Source organism: Pollicipes pollicipes, unplaced genomic scaffold (genome assembly GCF_011947565.3).
Source record: "Pollicipes pollicipes isolate AB1234 unplaced genomic scaffold, Ppol_2.1 Scaffold_7261;HRSCAF=8764_pilon_pilon_pilon, whole genome shotgun sequence".
In the NCBI taxonomy this organism is placed as follows: Eukaryota; Metazoa; Arthropoda; class Thecostraca; order Pollicipedomorpha; family Pollicipedidae; genus Pollicipes; species Pollicipes pollicipes.
The window spans coordinates 9,705,862-9,716,752 of NW_023597054.1; the positions used below are offsets into that span (position 1 = coordinate 9,705,862).

At 51.1% G+C, this 10,891-nt stretch overlaps 1 protein-coding gene across 1 annotated transcript in view; it reads right to left on the reverse strand.

The window, feature by feature from the left end:
- Positions 1-1,187: 1,187 nt before the first annotated feature.
- LOC119113111 (UDP-glucuronosyltransferase 1A8) overlaps positions 1,188-10,891 on the reverse strand; it is a gene marked incomplete at its 5' end in the record, with an annotated part of 11,745 nt that continues 2,041 nt past the window's right edge. Inside the window, 8 exon segments of the mRNA XM_037237445.1 lie at positions 1,188-1,875; positions 2,416-2,554; positions 2,754-2,834; positions 3,128-3,215; positions 3,984-4,124; positions 6,687-6,845; positions 7,367-7,531; positions 7,918-8,275. Coding sequence (XP_037093340.1) covers positions 1,575-1,875; positions 2,416-2,554; positions 2,754-2,834; positions 3,128-3,215; positions 3,984-4,124; positions 6,687-6,845; positions 7,367-7,531; positions 7,918-8,275 — 1,432 coding nt within the window. The 3' untranslated portion in view covers positions 1,188-1,574.

Here is a 10,891-nt window from a genome sequence, read left to right on the forward strand (position 1 = left end):
TTATTGCGCGAATTCAATGAGACATTGCATTATAGCTTTGATTCCTTTCCTACGGCGTTTACCACAGTGACTCTTTTCGAGGCGCACTTTGGCTTTGGGAATGGGGACATCATACGACCAATGTGACGCACTGGTTCAAACTGCAACCAACCGACTTATCGGTAACCGGCTTGTGTTCGCGCTGGACCAATCGCAGGAGTTTTTTTATTCGTATTAGTAGAGGTGCGTACGGTTGTTGCCGTCATGACATTCGTGACTGCAGGAAAGAAGCATAGTGTTGGTACAGTGTAATTTGCCAGCGTAATTTAGACCAAAAAATAATTAAAATCGATGTACATAGTTCGATACCTCTGTTTTGACAGTGCTGCAGTGGCACTACCCAGTGTTGTTATCAGACGTAACAAGTACTGATGTTTCAAGAGAGTATGCTTTTGAAATGTGACCCAAAGGTGGGGCACTCCATTTAATTGTGAAGAACATGATCGAGGTGTCACACGAGAATGCTACCTATAGCAGAAGTGTAGGCTAGCGATATGTAACACAAGCTTGGTTTTGGCTTAGGCTGTCCTGCCACGGTATATATATATATATATATATATATATATATATATATATATATATATATGTGTGTGTGTGTGTGTGTGTGTGTGTGTGTGTTTTGAGTTTCAAAGGATGAAAAATTGTGCACTACTGTTGGAAAACATCTTTTGGTACGGAGAACATGAATGAAGCATAACTAATTGAAGTAAGGCAGATTGCTATTTATATATACATACACACACACACACATATATATATATATATATATATATATATATATATATATGATTTTGCAGGCTAAGAACTAACTTATAAAGTAGTCTTGTACGGTCATGCTGCAGCCGGGCTGCCATGGCCAAAAAGCCCGAGCTTTACTGGCTACATATCGGGTACAGTGTATCAGCCCCAAATCCCAAGCTTTACTGGCTACTTAACCGGTTACATTGCAAACGAGACGCTTGGTAAGTGCTGGGGATGAGGTTGCAGGGAGTTGGCCATTTGCCATGGGAACCGGCGCTAGCTGCGGTAACTCCTCGGTTCAGCGCGCGATACGATTGATTAGCATGTTTCATGAGCAGGGTATAAACTACAACTGGAACTGAGCAGACTATCTACTTGTGTGTATTGATAAAAGGGAAACAACCCTGAAAAGTCCCGTGTCATATATCATATATTCATATGTCATATGGCATGTGCCGTGTGCCATTTTTGTGACAAGAAAAAGCCCACATGGAAAAGCTGACCAGGGAAGACTCAATAGATTAGGCTGGTCTATCAAGTATATAGAAGATGACGCGACGCTTGAATGGCTCGCTGATGTGCTGAACACAATCATATCACGGATTTTACTGGCCCCACCTATAGCACGTATGGAGAGCAACGGCCCGCCCTCTGTCGGCTAGCAAGGGAAGCAGCCAGTGAGCCGCCCCCCCCCCCCCCCCCGTCATTGCACGCTCACATTGTCGTGTAACCCGTGCGCTGACTTTGCTTGACACCGAGCCCTGTTCCCAGTCCGTCACCACCTCAGCCAGGCGCTACTGGATCTTGGCCTTGACTCGGCCAGGGGAGGTGGCCCGGCCGACCCTTGCGCCGCAGTGCATGCAGCGCCGGCAGCTCAGCACCGCCAGCGTCAGCACCGCAGCCAGCACCGCCGCGAACATAGCCACCACGTCCAGTAACCAGTATTGGTACCAGCGCAAGTGTCCGTCAACGATGCGAAGGTGGTGCGGCGTGCCGAACTTCGAGACGAGCTGGATCCAGTGGAGGGCGCGGTCGGTGGCTGACTCGCGTTCCGTCCGCCAGATGTCAGCCACGCGGCGCACGTTGTCGCGGTACCTGCCGGCGCGGCCACGTTACCACCTCACTCCCGGCGGGGCACCGCTGAGGCGCGCCGGTCCAGCGGCGCACAACGGTCCACGCGGAGAGGCTACGATCTCTGACTGCTGAAGGGTCAGTCTCCGAAGTTTTCGGCCAGAAGGGACGCACCTTGATCCGCATGCTGGAGCCAGGCATACATTCGACTTCAAAGAAGAGTAAAGCCTGGCCCGCGCCGCGCTCGTTATGTCTACTTTCGTCCGTCACCACCAGAACGTCGACCGATCACGGACGGAGTAAGCGAAATACAATGTATATGTTCACACCGCTTCCGTGTCTTTGAGGCTGATCGCCCCCGCTCACGTTGTTAGTGACACCCGGCAATGACAATTGTTAGACATAAACAGGCATGCACGAGCGCAGTGGTGAGCGGGGGGGGGGGGTTTATCATGACAATCATCACACTTTTATACGGCTAAATCATGGTACGCGCAATTGCTGAACAAAATGTGGGGTGATTGTTATGTCGGGGCTGCATTCGGCGCGGTCACAAAGGCTTACTTCTCTGTATAGAGCAGCTTGTTAAGTGACTCCATGAGGATGTCTTCCGTGAGGCCGAACTTGTCCAGCCCAATGCCCAGTTCACGGAAGTGCATGAACTTAGCATTGTCTCCCTGGTCACCGAATATGGGCACTCCGACTGAAACGGAAAAGACGGCGACAGTAATAATAAAGACAGGCAGTGGACGGCAGGCAACAGGCAGCAAATCAAGACAGGATAGCTCACCATGAAATAAGGTTAATGTCTTCTGCAGCAAGTATGGGAGCTCTGATACGTCCGATTTTAATCTTCTTTTTTTCGTTAAAGCGACGCCAACCCTGCCGAAGCCCGTACTTACGGAGTGGAACGCCGTGATAAAAGGCCTCCATAATGCCGTTCATGCCGCAGTGACTGATGAAGGCTCGAGTCTGTGGGTGTCCTTTGGAGGAAACAACGTACATCGTTATGTTTGATAGAGTCTCACTACCTTGGAACAACGACCACGACTTACTGTAGCGTCAGAAACTATTTTTTATCTACTCTTGAAACGACCCAATACCTGCTGTGTGCGTCGTTAGACCACAAAATACCTCCATTCACATAAATGCAAAGCTATGGCCATAGACCTGTCATGTCCATGATAGGTCTATAGGTTGCGCCATAGACCTATCATATGGCGCAACCTATCCGCACTCGTCCGAACGCGGAGGGGCGGCTCTTTGCTGGTCTCACCGAGGACGTCTATTTGCGGCAGCCACTCCACCACCTTGACGTTGTCGGGGATGGTGGACAGCCGAGAGGCGGTGAAGCGCATCAGAACCTGGTGAACCAGTCGGAGCCCATCAGTGCAGTACGCCGTGATGAAGAGCGGCAGCAACGCCTCTGAACGGCAGCCAGGGCTCTGAACAACAGCCAGGGCTTTGAGCGACGGCTAGGCCTTTGAACGACAGCCATGCCCCTGAGCGACAGCCAGGCCCCTGAGCGACAGCCAGGCCTCTGAGCGACAGTCCGGACTCCGAGCGACAGGCAGGCCTCTGAGCGACAGCCAGGCCCCTGAACGACAGTCAGGGCTCCGAGCGACAGCTACGCCTCCGTGCCGATCGGGCGCCGCAGTCATGGCCCAAAATAGATATTAAAACGTGCACTCCGCCAGTATCCATGTCTCTTCCTGAAAGAAATCACCGAGCCGAAATCCCTGCATGCTCTTTAAGAACATGACACACCAAGTAGGTAGCAATCGCTTCATTTCGTTAAAATAAACCAGCCAGATTGCGCATGGCACAACCAACTTCCCTTGTACACGCAGGCATGGTACGGTTCAGAGGTAAGTTTTGAAGGACATATTAGTACCTATAGAAACAACCGCCCTCAGGTGCTCAGCAGCCAACACTCTATCCATACGTTAGATCCTCGTCAGGGTGTGGTCTTCACCGAACAGGTGCTTTTGAAATTAGTAATCGGCCACCAAAAAGGGCATTTCGTGCACTGAGACATGATAATACGCGGATACCAAGGACAAAGGTTAAAAAAGCAATTAGCAGACACCCACGCTTAGGGATATACACAAGGACATCACACAGCCCCACACCTTCTGTTTGAGCTTGCCGAAGACGTTCATGAATGCGTGGATGTAGTCGTCCGGCACCGACAGCGCCTCGTAGCCCGTGATGCCGAGGCTGAAGACGATGACGCCGTGCTCGCCAGCGCTCTGCATGAAGTCCTCATACTCCTGCGCGTCGGACAGAGATCTCATTGGTCCAGCGCTCTTCCACCACCCACTTGGATGCCAACTGTGGCCCGCTCACGCTGTCTTATCCAGTGCCCACTGTCATACCACGCTGTAGCGCTGGACCTTGCCTGCCACAAAAGTCCTCAGCAAGTCAGAAATTGTTTATGTTGATTTTAAGGGCCAACAAATATAATTTCATACTGTTTGATATCATACCATACATCGGACAGTGAACCGAAATTGTGTGTAAGGTATTGGCCGATATGTAATAAATAATTTAGATCGATTCCTCAACGGTCCACGCTTTTGCTGCCAACGACGCCCCAATTGTTTTTTTTTTCCACAAATCATTCACGCACAGCTCTTAAGCATATGCGCCATCTTTTCGCCGTGTCATTTCCCGGCCATTAATGGTGACTAATGCCTTGGTACTTGATATGTAAGTCGTGTGGTAACGTGGCTTGGTAACCAGGAGACGGCTGAAACATTTTCTGTGGATGTTTCGCATTTAAAGATATTGGAAGCAAAGATCAGATAAGACGAAACAAGCGCACTTAAGTAAATATGTTCTTTGATACGTCATTGTTTGGTTACGTCCCCGAACCTTACATAACATTCATTGAGAGCCAGTTGACGACCGTTATATCCAAAAATTGGGTTCACGAACGCCAGATATGAACGATTTGACCATGATTTTTTCTCGTTTTTGACCGCTGCATGACATATGGATTGGCAGGATTTGAATGCCATTCAAATGGTGTCATGAATGCGTAAGTGGCCTGGAAATACTCTCCCCGAAATACTCTCCCCGAAATGCTCTCCCCGAAATACTCTCCCCATTATTGCGGGCGTGTGGCTCAGAAACTGGTAACTACGAAAGTAACATCAGTGTGACTGACACCTCGGATACAGTGCCACCTATCGGCTGCCTCCTCAAGTAGATGACACCAGTCACCACCCAATCATCCAGCGTGCCGTCGCATGAGAGCGATGGTGCAGAACCGGGCCGTCATGACCAACAGGCGCCCAACGGACGGAAACGGCGAGTGGCGGCAGCGCCAGCCATTATCGCGAGGATGGCGAGTCATGTCATCCGTCGGTATAAGCTTTTGGAGGGCGATATGCTGACATACGGCCGGAATTGCATTCAGATACGGTCAGGCTTGTTGTTGGGCGGCGGAAGTGAGGGCGGCTCTAATCACCCATCCGTGGGTGCGCCTTTGACACTAGGGTATGCCCCACAGACTGGGGGCTCCCTGCCGGCTGGTACCCTGCGCGTCGAGGTAGGCAAGGTGGTGCGTTACCTCAAGCACAGCCCATCTGCAGTCGCAGATGCTGCTGCTACTCTCATTACGGCAAAATGGCACACCCATGACCCCGCTACGGAACCCGGGTTCATCGCACAGTTGAGCTTAGTAGGTAGCAACAACGCCTTTTCAGATGGTCACCGCGGAGTTGACTTTTTCATCCGCCATCTGTTTTTACAAAACATGCGTGCGGAACTATGTACGTACGTCTTGGTGCTTTTATGTGGCGCGTATGCGATTGTACTCGCTAGACTGACGGTTTGGAAAGTACCCTCACACACACACACCACACACACAACACACACACACACACACACACACACACACACACACACACACACACACACACACACCACACACACACACACACACACACACACACACACACACACACACACACACACACACACACACACACACACACACACACACACACACACACACACACACACACACACACACACACACACACACACACACACACACACACACACACACACACACACACACACACACACACACACACACACACACACACCACACACACACACACACACACACACACACACACACACACACACACACACACACACACCACACACACACACACACACACACACACACACACACACACACACACACACACACACACACACACACACACACACACACACACACACACACACACACACACACACACACACACACACACACACACACACACACACACACACACACACACACACACACACACACACACACACACACACACACACACACACACACACACACACACACACACACACACACACACACACACACACACACACACACACACACACACACACAAAGATACATATATATATATATATATATATATATATATATATATATATAGATGGACATTGTTGAAGAACCAGGGCACATTCAGGTTTAATGATCTGTTTTCTGGGTTTGCTCGATCGACCCCATATTTCATTTAACCTCGTTTGGCAGGTACAATGGCTGCACAAAAATACATGTTCTGCCAGCTTTTACCAATGCATGTATATATATATATATATATATATATATATACATGCTTGCGTTGCCTGCATTGCTATGTGTGTAGATGATTACATTTACATCGTGACTGCATCAGCAATTGGTCGGCCGCAGGTTGATGTTCATGGCAATAAACAATAAACCACCAACCCCGCCCGAGCGGCGTGCGCTTGAAGCCGGCGCCGACGGACGGCAGCCAGGTCAGTCTGACCTTAGGTAGCGGCCTGGCCTCCCGACACTGGGTGCAGCCGATCATCTGCACGTTAGGCGGCAGCAGGACGGGCTGAGACGCCAGGAAGTTGGTGTGCACCAGCACCACGGCGATATTGCTGACCAGGGAGGCCGCGCGCGGCACCTCGGGGTAGTACTTCTGTTGGCGATAACATCAGTGCCAGAAGCGCAACGGCAGTCGCTGGCTGCGACAATACAAATGACGGAACAGAACATGCCATTTCAAATGCGAGCGGAGTGCCGTGGGGCAAATGTGGATCAAATGCCAGCGGAGTGCAGTGGGGTAGATGTGGATCATTTACGTGTTAAATTGCTTACTTGCCGCCGCCTTCTTCGCAACTTATGCCTCCTTGTTTGCCTAATTGTATGGATATTGTTTTCGTCATTTGCCATTTACCGTGACATATAAAAGTGCGAGGGGGCCTAGTTGTAACAAGCAAACGCAAAACGCTTTCTGCTTATTCTATTGCGGCTCACTAGAAATCGTGAACGATGAATGTCATCAGAGAATCGCATTGCATATCAGATCGCATATGCCATGTGCACCGCATCTGCTGCACGTTATCCGAACACCAGGTACACTTCCCGACTAGACGTGACCCGATCCATGAGCTAACCTGAGCTGACGCGACCTGCACCGCCCACTCAATCTGGTCTGACCTCGATGTAGCCGTCGACGATGCGGAACTGCAGCTGTAGCAGCACCTTGTGAGTGATCATGCAGATGGTATTGTAGAGCCGCTCGCTGAGACTCATCTGCGGCCCCGTGTCCGACAGGAAGGTGGGGGTCACCGACGGCAGATTCATCGTCGACGTCGCGTGGCTCTGCCGGCACGCTAGACGTCAGTGCATGACTGGCGTCACGGAGTCGGTGTCAGCCGACGTTTCGTTGTGATGCCTACAACTAACCCAGCAGACGAATAGGCTGCCGATGAAAAATTACGATATTGTGCTGCAGCCGAATCCATTCCGCTTAGAGCATGTACTCCAACATTGTACATCGTCAGCAATCTGATAAGATGTTTGGTTCCGTGCTGCACCAAACAGTCACAGAAAAAGCTGCAATGTCTGAGAAATTCGATATCCATTGTCTGCTCCTACTAATTTTCCTGGAACGACTCACTGGCCGCCCATTGTGCTGCAAGGACGGATCACTGAGACCACCCTCCCCGCCACCGATCCTTTGACTGGCAACCTGGGCCGAAACCCACCTCTCCACCGACGAAGCTGAAGCCCCAGAAGCCGACCACGGGCAGCTGGAGCGCCGCGGCCAGCGCCAGGCCGCACTCGTTGGAGATGATGTCGACCAGGGCCACATCGAAGCGGCGCCGGCGCAAGGTCTCGAACAGCTGCCGATCGCCGAGCAAGTCCTGGCAGTGGGCGCGCGTCATCGAGAACACGTCCGTTGGCAGGCGGTACAGACGGCGGCGGCGCTGCCACAGCATGTCGGTCGGTGGCACGAACACGCCGTCGCGGTCGAAGTAAGACGAGCGCAGGTCCGAGTTGTTGACGCGGCGGCTGAACAGCTCCACCGGCGACTGCACCGGCTTTGACTTGCGGCTCAGCCATCTAAACAGAGCCATGCCGGCCAGAGGTTAGCACGCTACATGGCGAGAGCACGACGGCCACGTCTAGGTGATGGTGGTAGTGGGGCGGGAAGCTTTGGTGATTTCGCTTTTATACAACATTCTGTGTATCACGCCCAGCATCACGTATGCATGCAGTGTACAGTCCATATAGTCTCCGACATACATTTATCAGTCGCTATCATTTTAATGAATCACATCCGAGGCGTTTCGGCTAAATGCCACCTGCTCGAAAGATCGTAACAGTGAACAACTGAGGCAGCGAATCCATTATGGTGAAAAACGAAAACACGCAAATACAGCAAATGCTTTGAATCCTTGCATTTGCCAGTTAGATTTTCACACCATGTGGCCGTCCCAGCCCATTGATCAAAGATGATCGTTTTGTTTGCCGAAGATGCACCCTGAAGCCAGACATGTCTAGTTCAACGACTTATTTTCTGGCATTAGTTACATGACACTGGCAGATAGTTTTCACCTTCGCTATGGCCTTGCCCACCAAACGTCGGACAGGGCATCCCACTGGTGAGTAGTAGTTCGGTACAATGCAATAACAAAGAAATACGGAAAAGGTAATGAGGAAACAACAAAGAAATCCGGAAATGGTACTACGTGTCCACCACGTGACTGTAATCAATGGGGTCAGCGGGTGTGTCCCCCCAAGTTCCCAAGCTGGAATTCCTCCCCTGCAGTTTCCTCCGCATACTTGAAAACCATTCTCACTTCTTCCATTCAAAACAATATTTTTTGTTTCGTTTCCTCTCTTTACTCCGCTTCGAGCTCCTAAAAATTCTGATATGACCCCCACCCTCACCCCACCAACCATCGCCCTCTCCCACCCCGACCTTATTCAAACATGTTCGTATATTGAGCGCTATTGACGTCCAGCATAAAACTGAGGCCGAAAACGCAAAAACTTAAAGGTCACAGACAAGGTAATTCTTGCTGACATTAAATGTTACGCTTGCGCACGACGCCCCAACAAATTCGTAATGAGCGGAGTTGTGGTTATGGGTATCAATGGTGTGGGCAATACACATTCTTCTGACGTGCCAAGGTTGGCGGATCCATGGCTGGCGCACGACAGCGCGTGACCGTCGGCGCACATCGGCACACTCATGCGCACAAACCCACAATTGTCCGTTTCTCTCAAGCAGAATCTGTTAATTTACTGTCCCTGTGGCGCTAGGTCTGGACTACATCTGTCAATATCTACACCAGTTTTGATAAGTGTTCTTAGGCTTCTTCACAATGGGCAGTGCTCTTAAACTTCTCCGAAATGCCAAAACTTAACGTTTTTTTTTCATTAAATCGAACGGGGGTGAAATCAATAAAACAACTGGCTTGCAGAGCACGCAACAACTTATGCTGGATTAATTTTGGAGAATTGGTCTTCTTCTTCATTCCATTACCTAATAGCCTTACAATATCATTTCGTAACGGATATCTTAATTTAAATGCATTAGCATTATATTCAAAGTGCATTAGCTCACAGCAGGCGTGGCGGCTGAGCCGGGCCGCACACGTATATCGTAGCTCGGTCATTTGGAGTTTAACGGCACAGCGACATCAAAGCCATTACGTTTGTCACAGTTCCAGCAAGACTCACTGGGCCCTCGGCCCCCCCCCCCCCCTCCCCGCTACTGCATAGCCATGTCGACACCACCTATCCGAATGCAATCGAAGAATGGTCTGGTAAAATCTTTGCATCTCCCGTTTTTTATCCCATGTTTGTCATTGGGGACTTCGACACAGTTACCTGCAGAGGCTGTGTGGCGTCGCCTGCCTCTCACCCGATCAGGAAGGGAGGGCCCGCCGGGCAGCTCGGTCCATTCCACGTGACCGCTGATTTCAGCAATGGATAACCTACCTGAAACTTTATGCATTCGTTCTCCTACCCAACAGCCTCCAGTCCAGCCACACGTCTCCTTCGTGTGAATAGTAAGTGATGCCACACATTTCCTGAGTTCCCTGTACGTTCGTGCTGACCGGACTGCAACTGCCTGCGGTCGTAACCAGAGGGGGACGGAGACCTTCGCTCCCCCTCTCACAGGGGTCGAAGACGCCACCACTGCTGGAGACCCGCCTGCCAAGAGTGCCGCATGCGGCGGCGTGCCCCCGCAGCATCGGCGCCTGGCGTAAACAAGCTCGTTTAGCAGCGGCGAATGCAAGGCTGTTAACGTCGCCAGGTCACGCCAACCGCAGGGAGCGGCAATTTAAGAGCCGCGCCGCGCCGACCTCGCCAGGGCCGCCACGTGGCGTTCAGACCAAACAACAGTCATTCAGGGGAGTTTGAGCACCATGCGTTTCGTAGTTCAAAAGGAATGGCCTTGGCTGCGGCTCGAGGAACATCTGCTGTGGGGTCAGAGCATGGGTGCGATTTACTGCTACTTTGAAGGTCGGAACATGCTTTCGTGACCTCCACCACTTGCAATGAGCTCCAATCGCTTCATCAGCACTTGAATGCAAGCGCGTTCTGGTATCGGGGAGGCCACCTGAGTTACAGATGAATGGCGGAGGAAATCAACAGTTTGCCAAACGGTAGAATACCCCCGAGATTGAAGCATGCGTCAGTCGTCCCGTTCGGGGCACTGAAGGC